Source organism: Corapipo altera, unplaced genomic scaffold (genome assembly GCF_003945725.1).
Source record: "Corapipo altera isolate COAL_440 unplaced genomic scaffold, ASM394572v1 75, whole genome shotgun sequence".
NCBI lineage: Eukaryota > Metazoa > Chordata > Aves > Passeriformes > Pipridae > Corapipo > Corapipo altera.
This window is the reverse complement of record NW_020884887.1, coordinates 1721932-1742442: the sequence shown is the minus strand read 5'-3', so window position 1 is coordinate 1742442 and position 20511 is coordinate 1721932. Positions and strand designations below refer to the sequence as shown.

General features: G+C 45.8%; 1 protein-coding gene across 2 annotated transcripts in view; it reads right to left on the bottom strand.

Annotated features, from left to right (window-relative positions):
* Positions 1-439: 439 nt before the first annotated feature.
* The window catches only part of SLIT3 (slit guidance ligand 3), a 477403-nt gene continuing 457331 nt past the window's right edge, over positions 440-20511 (bottom strand). For both annotated transcript variants that reach the window (XM_027643335.1, XM_027643336.1), the window contains 4 exons: positions 7133-7287; positions 5036-5321; positions 2650-2858; positions 440-1545 (listed from right to left, as the gene is read on the bottom strand). In XM_027643335.1, the coding sequence (XP_027499136.1) occupies positions 1307-1545; positions 2650-2858; positions 5036-5321; positions 7133-7287 (889 nt within the window). In that variant the 3' untranslated portion in view covers positions 440-1306. The remainder of the gene's footprint in view (positions 1546-2649; positions 2859-5035; positions 5322-7132; positions 7288-20511) is intronic.

Below are 20511 nucleotides of genomic sequence, written 5' to 3'. Positions count from 1 at the left end.
CTCTGGTGCAGAGGGAGGAGCTCTGGCTGAGCCGGTCGGTCCGTGGATGGAGCTGTAGCACCTCTCCTTGTGCAGAGCAGAGGACGCTGCTGAGGCGGACAGATGTTAGCTGGATACCTTCACGTGGACATAGTGCAACTTCTGCTCGTTTAAAAAGCTGTGGGAAAGCAGCCATCTGCTCAGTGCCAGAGTGTGGACGAACAGCAGCTACAGCCCAGCTCACACCCATGGCTCAAGTGACAGCGGGAGTAAAAGCTGATACGTTGCAGGTGCGTTTCTGGCACCTGCAGTATTTTCATGCTCTTTACAACCTTTGCAATTTAAAGTGTCAAGGTGTGACAAACTATGTAGCAGTGCATTCCTTATATTTCATATACAAAAAAGGGCTCAAGGCTGGGAGCAAGAAGGCACAAACTTGGGAAATAACATAGCTGAGGAGTTTACACAAAAGTACTGTGTCATTTATTAGGCATCACTTAGCACTTATTTTCACATTTTGCCCCCAAATTACCCAAAGCAACATAAATTTCCCCTGCTTCCTTTTCCCTTCGCACCCTTCTTTTGGATAAAGCTGCCTGTGCTCTATAGATACAGTTGCTCAAGAATATAATGTGAACACAGATAAATACATCATACACAGCAAAAAAATGTATTATAGTACTACAATAGTCAAATAATGTAATTAGCCTCCAGCTACGGCAGTGCCTGTGTGCTCTGGGGAACAAGTTCACAAACAGCAAGCGGGGCCACTGTACAGGAGCAAACCAAGGTTGGCAGTGCTGGGCAGAGCAAGGGGCTGAGGGGAGGCTCTCCGGGTGCCAGAGCAGGCAGATGGCTGCAGTTGGTCTCAGGGATCCACTCGCCTGGGAAACCCAACCAGGAGATTTCTTCAGCCCGTATCAGTTCGGCAGTGGGTCCTTGGAACACCTTTATGTTTGTTCATTGTGCATACATATAAAGTCACCCCACACTCCTCCTGCTAGGCTATGTTTTCTTTATATATATATATATATATTTATTTTTTTTTTTTACCTTTTAACTTTTGAAATTTTTTTTCTTACAACTGTTAAAAAAGTTTCATGGTAAAAATAGCTCACTATATGATACATATACCCAAAGTGGTGCGATACTTTATATAATAAAAGATGAAAATAGTCACTTTCCATAATAAAAATAAGTTCTATTTTTTGCTTATTTTACAATATACTTAATAATTCTTTTCTTCTTCTTCACTCTGCAAGTAAATAGGTCCCGTTTTGATAGCGCTTCTGAGTCGATTAAAGTGGCAGGAGACTGGAGAATGGCTTTATAAGCATTTTGAGCAGCCGCATTCCACGTGTCTCTCCAGTTCTTCTGTGAAGGTGGAGCCGTCCACGCACTGGAAGAAGTATTTCCGCCGTTTGCTCCGGAGGGGGATGCAGCACTGCCCGCTCCCACAGCTGCCACGGCATTCCAGGCGGGGCACTTTGGTGGCAGTGGCACAGGACGTGTAGCCCTGCTGCTTCCTGACTACTTCTCGAATGATGTCACCTTGGCAGAGATTCTCTGGGGAGACAAGAGAGATGTAAAGAAAAAAAAAAAAAAAAGAAAAAAGTGGTAACTATTTTGCCAGATACTCCCAAAAACATCAGCAAACAGCCCTGTGCTCGTAACGTGATTCAAAACCAGATGGCATGAGAAGGACCCTAATCTTTTACTGCTTTGTACCTGCCATCAACACAGAGCTTGTGTTCCACAAATGTGTAATATCCGGTGCAAGGCCGAGGCCAACAGGCCTGCTGGCTTTGATCAGCAGTTCTGGAAATGCTTTAATGAATGCTGAGTGTTGAATCCTGCAACACTCCTGCAAAGTAGGAGTTAGTTTTACCATGTCTGCTTCTCAGGAGCAAAGGTCAGCCTGCTCTGCCGGGCACTGGTGGTCTGGGATACCTGAAAATGTCTGTGCTGTTCTGCAGTCACTGTGGATCAGCCAGACACACTTTGGTGAGGCTGTACATGTGTGTAACTTGAAAAATCTGTGGTTCATTCACAGGAAAAGCACAACCTAAATAAAAATAATATAAGCCAGCTCCTTCCTTCTGTACAGTAACAAAAATAAGACAGAAAGGACAAAGTTGAAATTCAGTGAGTTTCCAGAGAGTCTTTTCAGGGCAGGGCAAAAGAGCTGCCCTAGTGGAAAGTCCAGCATGATCTGTGGGATTCCCCAGGAAACCTGCTCAGCTGCGTCCAAGGGAGCAAGCCAAGAATCTTTCCTGCCACTTCATGTGAGCAGCACCTCCTTGGTATTCAGGATACCTCCTTTCCCAGCACTGCAATTAACTGGTCCCTGCTTGCTGAGGGTAAACCTCACAACAACCTCTCCTTTACACATTGCACCTGAATCCCAGGACCAGCAAACCTTGAGGATTCGGGAGACAGAATAAAACCCTTCACTGCACACGTCCCCCTTTCCATATGATTGGACAGTAGCCACTTAGTGCTGTGTGGTTCTTTTCTCCTCCCTGTATGGCTCTGCAGAGACTGGCTTAGCTTCATCTTCTGCTATTTGCCATTTAATCCCGATACAAATCCCATGGAAGAGAGATGGAAACAGAGGTGTAAAGCAGGAATGCAGCAGAGCAGCAGCCCAGGCCCTGTGCCCAGTCCTACCTCTGTCACAGAGCTCTCCGCTGTAGTTGGGGTCGCATTCACAGAAGGGCTCCCCGTGCTCCGAAACTTTACACTGCCCATGGTTGCATTTCAAAGTCCTGCAGGGATTTGAGGAATTGTTCTTCTTGTCACAGTACATGCCCGTGTAGCCCTCTGTGCACTTACAGGTGTAAGCAACGTTGGCTGCCACGCACTTACCATGCAGACACCTGGAGAGAGAGAAGCATTCAGAGCTGGCCCCTGTTAGATGGGAATGTTCCTTTTCCCAGAAATGATTGGTTTTGGCACTTCTGCCCATTTAATTCCAGGACACTAATCCAAGACCAGCAGTTTAGTGTCAAACACTCTGAAGAACCTGTGAGTTTTCAGTGAATACTGGATGTATTCAGAGAATACATCTAGAATTTGTGAACCTAAGGCATCTCTCTAAAAAGCATTAGGCTTCTCTGTGAGCACAAACGCTTGGCATCCACACAAGACAGCTCACACTTACAGCATCAGCACGTGGAACTAAGTGCCAACAATCAAGCTGCATGCCCAGGCTTCCTGAGCAGAATTACTGTACAAATAATATCAGGTGATGAAAACCAGCGTGATAAATGAAGGTGCCAGTAGAAAAGCTATGCACAGACTTATCAGGCAGGCAGATGTAGTTGAAGGGTTCCCTGGCTCTTGTGGTTTGCACTGAGCTTTGGCATTTCCAAGGAATACCACAGGGTGGGGTGTTGATCCTTAGCAGGTTCTCTGACACCATCCCCACTTCTGGGGCAGGGGCTTGAAACGGACTGAAAACAGGGAAGAAGCCAAGGGAAAAGTGCTTGGGGCTTATAAACCTTTGCTATAACAGGTCCTACTTGACATAAATAAAAATAAGAGAGATGTGGGTTTATGTCAAGTAGGACCTGTTATAGCAAAGGTTTATACTAGAAAGAAAATAAATAAAAATAAGAGAGATGTGGGTTTATTTTCTTTCTAGTACTTTCAAATTGTTCCCTGTTATGTTGAATTCTTCTACATTTAATTTTTAAGCTTTGAACTAAAAAGCACAGATAGCAAAAGCAGTTTCAGTCAGATCAAGACATGCAAAATAATACAGGGACTCACGGTCTATATATAGCAGCATTTTCTGCCCCACTAACCAGAGGTTACCTAATCTTTACAGGTGCATTTCCTCACTGAGATAAACCTTATGAGTGTTGGAGCAGACACCTGCCTGCAGCACTCTGGGCTCCCCTGGACACACAGGACTTGGCTTTAAGGAGACAGCTCCAAAAAACTGAAGTGACTTCATGAAAGGTGGGACAGTGTGTGAGCATCAGAAATACACACAGCTACTTTCTTTAGCAAGGGGCTACATTCATGATTGCCTCACCCTCCTTGGATTATAAGAGAAACAATCTCTCATCATGTGGACATCTGGAATTCCCTTATTTTTCTCTTGTCCAACCACAACAGCTTTGTGTTGACATGGAAAATTCAAGGAAACATTTGGGTTTTCATACCTTTGGTTTGTAAATTATCAGGTGCTTCTCAACATCTTCCAGGGTTCAGTATTTTGCAGAATTAGACCCAGAAGCAAGTCTAAAATGGTACCTCTATGAGGTTAAATCTCTGCCTTTAAGAGAGTGATTATTCACTGTGTCAATTTACCTGTCAAAAGTATGTGCTTGTAAAAAGGCCCTTCCACAAACAGTGCAACCAAAGTAGCTTCTAGAACAAAAGTACTTCCATCTGCTTATGAAACAGCACTGAACTATGTATCCTGCTACTCTGCACAGGACTGTTTCCTCTGTGCTTGCCATGAGAAAGCCATTCATCCTGTGTTTCTGTTGGAGATGTGGTTATGGAGCCTTTGAACAGTGAACGCTTTACGCTCACACTCCCTTCTCATGCAACACCACATTATCCTTTAAACTTGCACTTTAAAGGGGTGTTTCGGAGTGTAATAATTAAGTCAACTATTTGGGAAATATAAAACTGCTCACACATAATGGGTTAGTCTGAAGACTGGGTCCAGTGCTGCTGTGAGCAAACCCCTAAAAATGTGTACCTCGTGCTCACGGGCAGCTCTGCTCTGGGTAAGTGGGTCACCTCCTCAGAGTCAAGCCATACGCATTAACAGGAGGGTTTGTATTTTGATGTGTAGAATCACTGCTGAAAGCATGACCTGCAGCATTAACACCTGACCTCCTTCAGGCTCATGATGTCCTTTGGAGGGTCAGCAGGCTCGGAACAAGCAGTGGAAATTGAGAGCTGCCACAGGTGCTGACTCACAGCTGTCAATAATTTCACCAAAAATAGTCGGATGTGGTTTCACAAGATGAAATGTGAAATATGCATTAGGTGTAAAGCTTTTGCCCTCCCATCAGCACTTGTTTGAGCTTACTTGTGGTTAAGACACGGGTCTCCAATTTCCTGGTCACACAGGGGGCCCATCCAGCCTGGGTGACACTCACAAATCACACTCGTTTTCTCCAGGGACCGGCAGATACCGTGCTTGCAGATGTTACAGGACTTGCAGCCAGGAAGGACTCCCAGTGACTGCTGTGGCAAATCCTTGAAATCCTGCAGCTCGTTGTTGATGCGGACATCGTGGATACATCCATGGAAACCGTTTGGTGTCTTATCTGCACCCTGGCGCAGGGGAGATAGTCCAGTAGAGGTTGGGATCCCTTCAGATAAAAGCAAAAGGGGAAGGTTCACTCACAGTTACAATGATAATACATAAATGGCAACTGGTAACGTTTCTTTTGTCACAGCCCCTTAAAATCTTTAAAGAATTAATTTGCATAGGACCTGTGTAAGGTTACACAGAATTTGTTATCCATAAATAATGCCACTGTTAAAGGTGGTCTTAAAACTAACCCAGCATCTTTGTTTAACTGTGTGTTAGGAGGGAAGTTGCTAGACCACGTCATTTGGGGAGATGGACAAAATTGGGGGCACATGAAGGCTCTGTGTTAACACTTACTGTAGGTTAGGAACAATTGCTCTGAGGTAATTTAATCAATTACTTTAACTAAACCACCTGCAGTGGAAGGGCAGCTGGCATCCACGGGAATGCTGCACATGGATAGGTGGCACATGAAGAACAGTGAGGGTTTAGAAAGAAGCAAGAAGAATTTTAATAGGCAACAAAAAAGTCTCCACTGAGCCCATGGCTTCCAATAGTCCTTCATTCCAGGTCTCAGGTTTGTCCTGAGAATTTTTTTGTAGGTACCTTTTGAGAATTGGTATCAATCCACTGTGCTCATCCATTAACAAAACTTTTCCATGTGATTATTTCCCAAGCTCTCTGTATAAAAATTGTTGCAGGGTTGGTATCTTTTATGCTATGCTAGAGGAAGAAAATGCAATGGCCTCTGCACCAGCAGATTATCTTTGATGCACAGTGCTCTTTAATAGCCTGTGACATTCTTAATAGGAGCCAATCATAAAATTTCAGCTCTGTACAAAGCAAGATTAGCCGTTTTTCTGTTTTACAAGGGCAATATTCAGAGTTCTTTTAGAAAAATGTTATTAAAGGGAATTATTTACAAAAGGTTTGACCAGCACCAAATTAAGTTGGTAAGAGTTTCTACTATTGGCTTCAATGATCTCATTAGAAAAAGCCCAAAGACTTTCTGAGTCTTATTATTCTGCTGACTGAAAATTCAAGAACTCTGTGTCACTGGAAGAGAGAGATTTCAACATTCAGTCCAGAATAGAGCTAGGGGGGTTCTGGCAAAAACAAATCCACTGGGCAGAGACCAGCCTTTGTTCTGTCTCTCATAACCAGACACCTAATCAGTGGGATAGTCATTATTCTGGGCATCTGTTCCCCACCCCACTTGGCTGCTCCTTCCCCCCAAATTCAGTATTTAATGTGAAAAAACTTCTTCACTGAAGTTTGGTCAATTGTAATACCTCTCCAATACTGAAACTCTGGCTTCAGTTTCTAGTGAGAAAACTATTAACCAAGACATTCTTAGTCAGCTTGTGTTTTAATATGTTATTTAATCACACATCCTCTTCCCCCCAGTTTTCAAACCCCTATAAAATTTCCAGCAGAAATACTGCTTGGCTGTGGTATATTTAAACCTACTGACTATTGATTTGCTTTTCTGCTGTGATTGATTGTGATACTTCCACTGTGTTCTTCAGCCACAACACCTTGGTGCCAGCCAGTTCTGAAAGCTCCAGAAATGACAAGTGGACTGTTCCTGCCATGACTGTGTGACACAGAACCTGCCTGTGCTGAGTTAACTGCCTGTGCTGACCCTGTGGTGGGTGCCAGGGGGCTGTGGAGCACAAAGCACAGCAGCAGAGGTGGTGTTTCCAGGCTCTCTGTTCAGGGAACCAACCGGTGGCTGAGGGGAAAGACAAATTACTAGTGCCCCCACTCCCACCCCCTGTCCTGGAGAGCCTTCCATCCACGGGATGGAAGATGGTTTGCTTCTGAGAAAATATGTTAAAATCTCAAGTCCAGAGTAATTCTCAGTACCTCCAATGTAGAGGGGTGTGTTGAGGCTGACAGAAGACTGTTTCTGGAGTTTTCCCAGACTCTTGGGAGCCCCCTTGTCCACCACCAGGTTCAGAGTTTGATTCAGCATCACGAGTTCCACACTGTGGAACTGCCCATCATTTACTGTTTCCACACTAAAAGGAAAAGCAAAGAAGAGAATTAGAAGAGGAACAAGGAGCAGCCTCTTCTTCTGTGGCATCCTGTGTCCAAGCATATCTTGCACAGCACAGCTCCACTCGGTGCTCCTTTACAGTCACTGTGCTCTCAACATTCCCTCCAGGTACACAGTGACACACTGCTGATGCCTGTGCAGGCAGTACTGACACATGTGATGCTTGAGAAAATAGCTAATCAGGACAGGAGCTACTGGAGTTGTGTTTCCCAGGGCAGAAAAGCAACGAGGAGTTACACAGCATACTGGCTTCGGTGACAAAGCTACCTAAAAATCCCATTCTGTGCTCTCAGCCACAGCTTGCTGCCCCTCTGTCCCACTGCCTGGTGGGCCCGTGCTGCAGGCCAGATCACTGAAATGATTGATTCTTGGATGGCCAGTTAAACACAAATTATTTCACAGGGGCAGGGAGGGACTGCAGTCTGGGTAAGACAGCAAGGGCCTCTTGAAACCAGCATTTCCTCACGGCAGAAGTGACTTGTAACTACGTGCTAAGGAATAAGGACAGGCTGAGTTCCTTAAAGCTACAGAAGGAATTCAGGATTGTTTGGCTTATAAATGACCAGGGTGCCTTGTTCAATACCAGACAGCAATACCTGAACACAAGGAAAACTGAGAACTCTTTGGGAGACATTTAGGTGTAGATCAAGTCTTGAGAATAAGACAGCAGGAATTAGGGGGAGGGGGGACAGGGAGCAGGCAGCCATGTGAGCAGACAAGTTATTAAAAGCACCCTGTATTTATTGCTCATGTGTTTTCAACACGGATTTTTTAGATGCATGAAGCCTGCAGTGATTTAGATAACTCGACAGCTCTTCCATAGAACCACAGAATCAATTAGGTTGGCAAAGACCTCTGAGATCATCAAGTCCAACATATGATGGAAGACCACCTTGTCAACCAGATCGTGGCACTGTGGAGGTTCTGGTACATATAGATAAAGACAGAACACACCAACTGTGGGATTTGGGTATCCTGAGATACTGCTTAGACAACAGCCTGGATGTGGAATTGCTGCACAGGTGGTACTCACCACATTACAGCGTAAAAGGTTAGTTTTAGGAATGGGTTTCTGCTCGTTCAAATGGTCCACAAGCTCAGCATCCTCTCTCAGTAAGTTACAAAGTCACAGGTCAGATTCCTTTCAGGTGTTTTGCAAAGCTGCAATGTCAATGTCTCTGAGCTATTTACCCACACCTTCTTCACTGTCAGTGGATAGACACACGCATCTCTAAGGATGAATCACCTTTTAGATGTGTCCACCTCAACCTAGAATACATGCTGCCCCTCTTTAATGCCCAGTCCAGCATAGCTGTTGTGTAAAGGTATTGTAGCAAGGAAATCTTGACTTCAGAAACAAATTACATGCCTTGGAGATTACCAGAATTCAGTCATTGCTGGAAGAAGTTTCATTTTTATAGTGTTTTATGGTAGACCTGACATAACCAATTATACTTGAGCAATGTCAGGCAGCAAGTCAGCACTGCAGGCATTTCTGAGGATGTGCAGTTTAAGAAGAGCACACTGCTGATTCAGAACTGAGCTAATGTGCCCCTGCAGTGCTGCTCTCCCCACAGGTTTTTGGGATGAATCATGGACACATACAACCTTAAGAGTTTACCTAAGGTTACACAGGTTGTAATGTGACAGCAGTACATGAGCACTTTCACAGTGCGGCTTTACATAAACAAGAGGTTAGTTCTGCCACGGAAAAGCTCCTGGGAAAGCTCTGCTGGCTGAACTGCTCATTCCTGACCTCCAGGAAAGTGCTGGGCTGCGGCTGCTGCCCATGCTCAGGATGGTGAGAGAGCCCTGGGGAGAACTCAAGAACCTGGAGCTAGCAGTACTCTTTGAAGTGTTTTAAAGAAAAAACTTAAAGGCTTGACATTGCACAATAGATCCAGGAGACAGTCTGGCTCAGAATAGTTGTAGCAGGGCCCTGGCAAGGGCAGTGAGTTGTGTGGGCTGGGGTGAGAGGTGTAGGATGTATTCCAGACTCATTGCCAAAGGTGCTGCAGTGTGTGCCCCTCAGAAGAGCAACCCTGTCCTCACTGTAGCCAAGTCACTGAATAGGGGCCACACCTCCATCAGGCTATTGTGTGGATTGACAACTCAAATAAGTTTGAAAACAGCTGGTCCAAGCTTTCTGTTTAGATACTCTGGAATTCTGCTAAGTATCTGCTGCATTACAAGGAACAGCTGTGCTACAGCAACGCCGACTGGGTGATCCCTGTGTGCTCCCTCCTTATCTCACTGCTGCCTTGCAATGCCTGATTCCTGGGGGGGAAGCACTTGGACTTCCAGCTGAAAGGTGAGAGATAAATGGAAATGCACATTTGTAATTGTTAGCCTGTGCAGAAGTGCCAATGAAGGGAAGAAGCAGAGCCAAACCCCATGGGCTGTGAGAGCTGAGCACTGCAGAGGTGGGAGGGATGGCTGTAGGACAGGGAGCCCTTCCCCAGTGGGATCAATAGCTGGAGCTAACACACAAACCACACAGTTATCTGCAGAAGGCCAAGCTATGGCCATTTGTCAGAGGACAACATTATCACATCTGGCAGGGCTGGCTCTTCCCAGGGCCAGGATTTCACAGGCATTCATCACCTACTTCTCCACAGGGTGTGCTTTTTCCAGATTATGCCTTGACTAGCAGGAAAACAAAAGTCTGTGAGTCCTGGTGATGGAAGCAGCCACCCCACACGGTGCTCGTGCCTTTCAGCATACCCAGAGCTGATATTTTTGTTGTAGAGGGAGTGAGAGGTCCCAGTCTGCAGGTACACGTGGAAGAGCATTACTCTGTTCTGACCCTTTCACTTTCTAACCCTGAATTAAAATACCCAGTGCCTGGACTTAAAGAAACAAAGTAACTCATAGGCATCACCCAACACTGCAGTTTTGTAAAGCAGATAAAGTCAGAACGGTCGAAGCGCTCATTTGCTGTTTGAGAAGACACACAGATATGATAAAAAAGCTGTATGGAGACAGCCAGGATGGCAGGAAATCCCCAGGCAGCAGAGACTTGTGTGAGAGCACTTACTGCTGCTGCTGCTGACGGACAGGCGTTCAGACGCCTTTGGATCTTAAGAGATGGAGACAACAGTGGGGGGAGAGACCGGTGGTGAGAGAAATGCTACATGAACTCTCCTTAGAGCCTCTTCTGGGCCTTGAGGAGCCCCGGCGATGGTCGGAGACAGCTGGAGACAGTGGCTTGGCCGGGGATGAAGGGCGGGCGGCCGCTGAGCAGCGCAGCCCGCACCGCTCGGCTCCTCCTCAGCGGCCCCTGCCCTGTTAGGGGTTCGTTAAAACCTTAATTGAACTCTCCCTGGGGATCGGGTGCTCTGACAGGGCTTTTCCTGCCGGGATGGCAGGAGCCATCCGCGGGATGGAGATACCCGCCCCGGCTCGGGATTTACGGGGGTTCCGCCGGCCACCCCGCGCCGGGAATGCGGGACTCCCACAGGGAATGCGGGTGCGGGTCGGGAATGCCGGGTGCGAGGCCGGGAACGCGGAGCGCGGGTCGGGACCGCGGGGTCCAGGCCAGAAATGCGGGACTCGGGGTGGGAATGCCGGGTGCGGACAGGGAATGGTGGGGCTCGGGGCCGGGAATACGGGGGTGCGGAGCCGGGAATGCCGGGGCTCGGGGCCGGGAATAGGGGGGTGCGGAGCCGGGAATGCCGGGGCTGGGGTAGGAGGGAACGGCGGCTGCGGTACCGGCGGCGGGTCAGCAGAGAGCGCCGTGACACCGCCGAGCGCAGCGGCCGCTCCGCCGACACCGACACCCCGCACACCCCACGGACACCGAAACCTCTCGCCGCCCCTTCTGCCACGGCTTCATGGTCAAATCACCGTCCCATGCGTGAGCAAAACCCGGGAGAGGGGAAAAGGAGCGGCGGGAAGAGCCAAAGGGCCGCTGGTTCTGCACCGGCCGCCTCCCCTCGCTGCGCTAAGGATGTCCCGCTCCCGCACCTTTCCAAGGCGTTCATACGGGCGGGAATTTTTAGCTGGCTTCCAGCTGGAGCGTTTTTGGGCCAACACCGTTGGATAGCATATAGTTTACGGTATACCCTTGTTGAAAAAAAAAGGGAGGGATTATGTTTGGAGAGTAAACGCTTGGAAATGTAAGCAAGGATTTTCAGGAATTTAATGGTTAAACTTGCTAAAAAGTAAGCAATAAAAGGGGTCAAAAGTTTCATACAACACAGAAGGACTCCTCAGGACCCAGAGGTGTGCTCAGCCGAAGGTGAGGACCCACCTTGTCAGCATCTTGCCCACTGTGCTCAGTCCCTGCAGCACCTTCACTGCAGTCGTGTCACAAACTGGATGCTGAGAAACCATCTCAGTTCCTTTCCAAGTGGAATCACTTCTGGTCCCTTAAAGCCTCTATCCTGAGGGAAAGGCAGTGCCTTTGGCACAGCCCACTGCTGGCAGGAGGGCTTGTGTAGCTTAGCAGTGTAGCCAACACATCCCAGTTGGAGCTGGCTGCTCTGGGAGCCCTCCGGGGGCTGAGGAGGGGCAGCTGCCAGCCCTCACTGCCCTGTGTCCCCAGCAAAAAGGACACACTTGCTGCTCCTCGACCCAGAGCAGCCCTCACCTTTCCCTTCTCCACCCCACTCATCTTTCCATAGCCCAGGTTATGTGCCTTGCACAGTCCATCACACTGCTCTCACCGAGGTTACCCTCACCGAGAGCTGGCCACGGCACCTGACCAGATTCAGCCAAAAAAAAAGAGGAAAATGGGCATGTGAGGAGAGTCCAGCTTCCACAGCTCATGGGAAGGCCCTGGGTCCAGCACCTTCTGTTCTCTCAGAGCTGTTCTCACAGCGAATGGAGGCCACTAGAGAGCTCTGTGGAAGACACATTAAAATTTCACCTGGCAGGGAGCTGGTCTCACCTATCAGAGCAACTCCAGCATGATGAGCCATTGGAGAGGGCACTGCACACAGGCCACGGACATGGCCTTGCTCTGGTCTTAGACTCCACAATACCAAGAAATTAAGGGAAAGGGATGTGAATTAAACATAAACCCATAGGGAATATAGGAAAGAACCAATTTCTACTCCCATTTTTGAACTATTTCTCTTCTCCTTCCTATATTTTCTTTCCCCGTTACTACAGCCCCAAGCACACACAGATGTTTTAAACACTGACTCCCCTTCCTCTAATACCCATGAGAGATTGAGAGCTGAGCCACTATAAATATGCCAGTGAACAGAAATGCATTAAAGGATTAAAGCATTCAATTGGAACTTGTAAAATTTGGACTTTGGGGTCATTTTTTTTTCGCTGACAAGTAATATACCTTTAGTGTAGACAGCAGAGAATAGCAGGGCAGAGGAGTCAAAAACAAAAATAGCTTTAAGTATCACAGCAAACCATGTCACTGAAGAAATGTATAACCATCAATTATGCAAATGAGAACATCAATTCATTAGCTACAGTCTCCAGATTTCCCTGACCTCTGTCTTAATGGGGACACGCCTCATTTGATGCACAGAACAAAGGAAACACAAAGATGATAAGAGACTGGGGAGTGAAGGCCATGGGGAACACTGAATTTAGATAATCTTTGAGAACACTCAGAGTAGAAGGGAATAAATAAAAATATATGTCCAAAAGAGCTTAAGGAGCTTACAGCACATGGGAGGAGCAGGCACCAGAGAGGAGGTACCAAAATCAAGAAACACAAGGTGAGAGCTGCAGGGAACCACAGTGAGGTTTCAGTTTTGGAGCTTTGAAACTCAAACTGTGCCAGGCTGACTGCAGGTATCAGCAGTGATGGGTTTTCACCTTTCCAAGCTACACTTACCTCCCACCCTTAGTTCCAGCTATAATCAGTCCTTGGCCTAAAATAGATTTAAACTTCTCCATGGCAACAAAGGCAAAATCATAATTGGAGTGGTGTTTGTGTTACCTCTACAATAACACATCACTTCAAGCACTATCATCTTCAGAAGCTGAATAAAAACCACATGTTGAGAAAAAAAGTATGAAAAATGCTAATGAAACACAGGACTAGGGAAATAAGAGGTGAAAGGGATATTAAAGCACTCAAATTCACTTTCAGCTTGAAATTAACTCTTTTGTTATGTTCAATCCTGTTTTACATGGGTTGAGTGTTAGGTCTTCTAGGCTGAGGGCGCTTGGACATTCAGATTTTTTTGCTTGATGCCTCCATTTTAATTTGCTTGATTTTATACCTTTTCTCCTGCTCTGTAGACCACCCAAATAAACCATCTTTCTCTTCTTGGTGTTTACAGCCCTTGAACACTGGCAGCTGATTACCCTATCTCCCTTAATGATCGTTTGGCCAGGCCGTGCATATCTAATTTCCAGTCATAATTCAATTCCTGCAGCACCCCTGCCAGCAGTGAAAGTCATTGTATTACAGACCTTCTAAGGGAAAAGCAAGGACCTTTTTTTTACACCCCTGCAACACGCAATTAACACAATCCTGACCCCTTTCCCTAGATGATTCATAAAAGGGTCAGGCTCACGGCACTGCTTGTCTGCAGTGAACTCTCACAGTGTCCACGGCCTGGGTGAGACGTTCCCACACCTCCCTCCAGCCCCTCTGCTGGGAGCTGAAGCTGCTGGATACTTCATTCTGCTGAGAATCTGTTAATGGCAGTAAAAATAGCTCGAATGCACTCCTGGAGTCCTGGGGCTCTCCTGAGTGACAGATCACAGCGTTGCTCCCTTCCCACCTTCCCCACTGGGATGTGTTGGCACATCACACACAGTATTGTAGGGTGGTGCCACGAGCTACTGCATCTCTGTGTCCTTACTGTAGCAGCCATCATATAAAATAACAAACCCAGCAAACACAGAGTGTAAAACCAATCAGTTAGAGATTCCATGGTGCTATTGGGTTGTGTTAAACCTGTTATCCTCATAAAAATGACACTGCAAAGAGCAGAGAGGAGGGCAGGCCCTGGCACAGCAGCAGGGCGGTGACAGCACCGAGTGCCACATCCTCCCCAGCACTGCACGAGTACAGATGTGTGGACACACCAGGAGAGGCTGTGGCACAGTCCTTGGCTCTGCCAGGGCTTGGAACAGAGCAGGGTGCTTGGGGTCACTTTTTAACATTAGTATCAAACTGACACTGATGTTAAAACACTACTGAAAACAGCTCTGCCATTCAACTGGTTACCAAATCACAGGCTCTGATGAGAAAATCCACGAGGTGCCTTCACAGAGTCATTTCATCAGGCAATACTTCATCCATCCCCTTTTCAGCTCTGGAAAATATGGAGGAATCTGCCATCCAGCAGCAGGGAGCAGGGCCACAACATTGAACAACACAATTAACAGGGTGTCCAATCAGAATGACAGCTTTTATCTGAAATTGGAGGCTAAGCCCCAAGACACAAAAAAAGCCATGTCTCTTTAGAAACCTGATGCATGGTCAGGAAATGAAATTGTTTCCACCTCATCTATGTCAACAGCCTACAGTTGGATGCCTCTAATTCCACAGACATAACCCAAATCCATCTCCTATTTGACAGCTACAGTAGCAGCTGCCATGCCCACCTTTTCCCTGCAGCAAACACAGAGCTCTGGGTCATTTCCACAGTGGGAAGAAGCACTGAAATAATTGTGCACAGACCCATCCTGCACCTCCACGATCACCCTCAGAACCAGGGCTGCATGTGCTGCTTCTGACAGAGGCTGCACCAACTGGATCCAGAGCCGGGTGCTTGGGATAAATGGGATGTGAATCCATCACACATGGTACACAGCTAAACTTTGTGTTACTAATCAAGTTTACAAGAAATTTACAGGCAGAAAATAAATATATTAGCTTGCTACATGTTGTTGTAAGGTGAAAACCTCACAATTCAAGACATGAGCGAGTCATTAGTGCATGGGAAGTCTATAAAGCCATTCTGACTATGATTAGATTTATTCCATCACTGTGTGTTATGAGAATACTTCATCCTTCCTCAGTATTAACCAACTTTGGCAATGTACTACTGGACCAGTGACCTGTGGTATAGCAAGAAAATACCTTTAAAACATATTTGCACACCTTTCTCCAGCCTGGCCTCTGCTGACAGGGGATGTCTGAGTGCAACTTAGACCCAGATTCTGGGTCCTAAAGGAGGTGACCTGGAACTCAGAGAATGTAATTTCTATTTCTGTCCCTACCACAGGGCAAGTGGCTTTAGATGAGCTATTCCTAAGTTCCTGTACCTGGTACAGATACACCAGCACTGACTCACTTTGTGGAAGGTTTTGCCTTCTTCTGGTAAAACACCTCTCTCTAAAACACCCTTCTGATGTGTAAGGTTAGACATGGGGCTGTGGGGCTGCACTGCAGTGCTTCTGGGTACTCAGATACTGCACTGAAAAGAATGAGCTGGGCAGGGGTGAGGAGAGAGAGGAGAGATGAGGAACTATCATTCCTGCAAGAGATACTGGAGAGATTTACAAAGAAAAAAAAATTAATTCAGCTTAACAAGATTTTGCCTGCTAAGTCCTCCAGCAGCCTGAAGGACAAAACTTTACCCTTCTCTAAGCTTCGGCTCAGCAGAAGAAAGTTTCTGAAATTCATGAAAGCAAATATTTGATTCTGAACCTCCTGATAAAAGTTAAATGATATTTTAAGGTCTTGGCTTTACGTTTTCACTGTCCTACCACACAAAAAAAATCCAGGAAAAACTAGGGAAGCGCAATGTTTGTAGTTTGACAAGAACTCACACACTTGCCATTTTTCTCCCATTTAAGTACACCAGAGCCCTTTATAAAGGCAAAAAATACCTCAGCTGTCCTTTGCCTTGGCTCATGCAAGATGTATAAGTACATTCAAATTTTACAGTTTTTACTGTGCAGGTCAGAGTTTAATGCCAGTTTCTTTCACTATATTTGATGCAGAATCCCTAAGGAGCACCTGAAAAAATAAGAGAGTGTGATAGAGAGAATGAAATGAATTGCAAATATGCAGAATTATTAAGAGCTCGGTGATGTCTCATAGAAACCTCTGAAAAACAGTCTATTTAGAGACCATCCAGAGTATCAAACAGGCATCCCACCAGGGACAGGCACAGCACAGGCTGCAGACTGTGAAGGTATTAGGAAGAAAAGGACTAGTCATGCAGTGTGCTCTGCAAAGAGACTTCTGGTAAAAACTGAGTTTGACAAGCTCTAATAATGATCCTAAGAATAATTAATGCTTTCACTCCTCCAGCACATTCCTCCCCAGAAGGCAGTGAATTAATGGTGAAGCCTCCCAGGCTTTTTTTTTTTTTATTATTTTGCAGATAAGCAATTGCAGCTAAAGAGACGATTGCACAAAAATCCCATCTCCATCTCTTTGGAAGATGCGGAAGCTTTTCCACCACCAAAAGCAACTGTTCAACCTTAGCACCAGAAGAAATTTGAGTAGAGGACCAAAGTCCTTGAGTCCATGTCAGTTCAGCACTGACATGGTCAGGGACTCTGCTGGACACTGAGTTTGAGGGAGTGGAAGGGCACAGGCAGTTTGCAGATGCTGCTGGGATAAGATCCTTGTGCTGCTCCACAGCCTGGAGGGAGAAGGAAGCAGGAACCTCACCCTCCAGAGAGCCACAGCACGTTTCTGAAACACCTTTTCTATTTTTTGTGCATTTCTGTACTTTTTTGTGTGCATAAAGTCAGAATGAATTTGTCATCCTGCAGTCATCACATCTGAAACAGATACAGCAAGAATTTAAGCTCCCTCATTCCAGGCCTTTTGCTTTAACCACAAGAACATCCATCTACACTATGTAAGAATCAGCCAGACCATGGGAACTGCATGATACAATCTACAAGGAATATTTTTAATGATGTAGCATTTTTGAAAGCAGATTATGCAAGGATACTTTAAAAAGGAATTACAATGTCATTTGGGTGTAGGCTCTGCAGAAAGACAAATATAATTAATTCTTATCTTTTCCTAACTGCCTCCTTTTTCACTGCTGTCACAAACCCTGCATGAAAACATATGATTTTACAGCAGTGACGCCTGCATCTTGCTCTTTACCAGATATGAGAGTCTGCATGCAACATGGTAATCTGGGAACTCTGGAGGCAATTACATTAGTAGTTTGTGTCAAATTTCTATTTTCCATTTCTATTAGGAAGAATTAATTTAGCATCCTAATCAATATGACTGTATAGCAGCATAAATTATATCGGAGAAAAATTTACAAGGTCTTATCTCTGGCTCAAGGAATAGCTGTGGGAAAAAAGACTGAAAATAGGGAGCTCTCCCTATAGAATACAGCTAAACAGATTCCAGTGTCAATGCCTGAATGCTGCAACTACAGAATTAGTTGCTCTTTGTTAATTCAAACTTTTAACAATTGGAGTGTGGTGGTAAATAAAAGCAGCACGTTCCTCATCAGTTGGCATCTTTAAATTGAGGTAGATTATCTGTGTAAAAGATTTACTTTATTTCAGGAACTCACTGTTGGCCTGGTACCAAGGCCTGTCATGGCATGGAAGAGTAACTCCCAACAGTGCAGAAACCAGGGGGGCAGTAAAGCACTCAGAAACAGATTTCTGTTCTTATTTGTGCATCTATAGAATAATTAGATAGAATAAAAGAAACAACAAACAGGAATCCTGCTTCAAAAATGGGCCTTCTGTAAGAGCTTTACTATGACAGCCAGGAAACCATTTTCCTGTGGGTCACAAGTGAGGGGTTCCAGTAACAGACCAGTCAGTTTTTCTTTTAAAGTTCTTTTAAAGTTCAGTCATTGCATATTCATGCATTAACTTGCATTTCTCTCTAACTTGATGGCAAGTGACAGTGTATTTTAGGTAGCTGTTTCCACTGGAATTGTGCTGACCTTTATCTGACTGCAATGAAAGAGAAGTCCATTGTCAACTTTAACCTTTCTGTCCAAACACATCACAGGAATGAACACATGTAAAGCAAATCTGAATGTGCAGTCACTTAATCTTGCGCTCTTCCAGACTGGCTTTGCACTGCAGTTCCAGTTCAATCTGCTCAGAGGAGCAACTAAGATGCAGGAACAGGTCCTGGTAGCCAGGGACAACCTGCATTCACAGAGTGGCACTGGAACACGTGGCCTACTTCATCCTTCCAGCACCCTTCTGTGGAATACTATGGAAAACTACCACCAGCATGCCTTACTCACTGCTGGCTTCCCAAACCATGGGTTTTATCTTATCCCTACAGGATATTATCTGTATTAGCCAAGTATTTTGCTAATTTTACTGTTCTTAAGTACCATTAATAAATCTTATCATGGAGACTCTGATGAGGAATTACAGATCCTGTGGCTTGCCAATGACTTCCCACATCCCATCCTGGGAGTACCTGAAAAGGCCAACAAAACATCTCAGTTACAGCCCAGGACCAGGTCAGATTTCCTGCAGCTGTAGCTGGCACAGCTCCCACCAGGCAGTGTTTTAGGGCCTCCTCCTCTTCTGGCAGACTCTTCTGAGATAAAACAAGAGCCAAAGTCCTGCTCATCCAGTACAAGAAGTGGACTACTTTGGAGGAGAGCAGCACGTAATATTGCCCATGAAGATTAATCTGATAGTCTTTCAACAGAGCTTCTCAAAGCAAACAGTCCACTTTTGCTGAGATTGAAATTTAGATGAGGCATCTAAACAGCAAGGAGGAAGCAATGGAGAAGGAAAGCTATTTCATCAATGGTGAGGCTGAGACTTGAATGTTACACGTTCTCCTAGCAACCTTGTTTTTAATGAAAAATCAGAATTGTAGAAGTTGCAGAAAAGAGTTGCTTCAGGCTGAGATAAAATGCATCACACTGAATCCCCTATTCACTTTATCAAAATGCAGGTTGGGGACAATGCAATTAAAAGTACAGATAAACTCATGGGAACCAGTACAAGGTATAAATGGACTTTCATTTCCCTGGAGAAAGCCTCTAAAACATTCAGAAGGTATTAGTGACACCACTTAGAAATGATGGCCAATGCCTGAATAAGGGAAATAATTGACCATTGTCCAAACTGCTAAAGGAAATGGGGGATTTTCCATTATTTGGTGTTTTCCTGTCAAAACTCTTGTGCCAAACTGGAGGTTGTGTCTTAGCCAAACAGAGCTCACACCTTAGCTAAAAGTCAAACAGGATATACAGGGAGGTCAAACCAGATCCACTCATGCCTTCTACCCTTAAATCCTAGGATTGTAAGGAGAGAAGCAGATTTCCCCCTCCTTCTTCAGCCCTTAAGAAAAACAAGTCTTTTAATCTATTTAGAGGCCCTTTCTGACATTCTTTAGCTGCAGTTTTTCTCAATCAACCTAATCTTTTCCCATCAAGCTCCATGCTAATCCCATTTTGCTCCACTCCTTAAACTAATAAAAGATTAGAGTGACATTTCGGAAAGGGCATCGTATTAAGCAGCTTCTTTCCCATCTCAACAGATCACTGCAGTGCAGAATGCAGTGAACAGGCCATTAATCTTATGGTAATGAGGTGTCAGTGTGAATGGAGACCTCCTCCTTGATCCATGCGAAGGGCGAGGGAATAACGAGGACGCCGGCGCTCACCATCCCTGGCAGCTTTGCCAGGAGGCAGTGGGTCCACGAACTGTTGTTGTGATGGTGGCAGCAGGTCTTGTCACCACACTGCTCTGCCATGACAACAGTGAGCAAACATCCCCACTGACCCCCTGCCACCCCTGTGCTGCCCACACGTAAAGAGCCTCGCCGTGCTCTAATTAGCGGCGTAAAACTACTGAACAACTCCAGCTTTGCTTGAACGTGAAATCAATTAGGATCAGCAGCCACACACAGAGGTGCTTTTCACACCTATCCATCCAGCTGGTGGAAATCACGAGCAAACTACTCCCTTCATTCCAAGCCAGTGCTCTTCCTGGTGACATGCCTGCATTGGTATTATCCAATTTGCTTTCATACAGAAAGAGTTTTTGCATTTTCTTAAACAAGCCACTGTTCCCCCTAAAGAAGGTGGCTCAAGTTTTACCAAGTACTGAGAAAACTTTCTGGAAAGAGCAGAAGGCCTGTCCTGGCTGGTGATATGTGGTGGCATCCATCCTGTCCCTTGCTCTAATAGGATGCTCTTCCTGCAGGATGAGTGAGGTGGGCTGGGAATTCCAATGCCATGAATCTGTGCTGAACCCAAAACACACCACGTGGTCAAAGCTGCATGTGTACCCAGAACAAACTGGAGCAACAGGGACTAAAAATAACGAGCAGGGA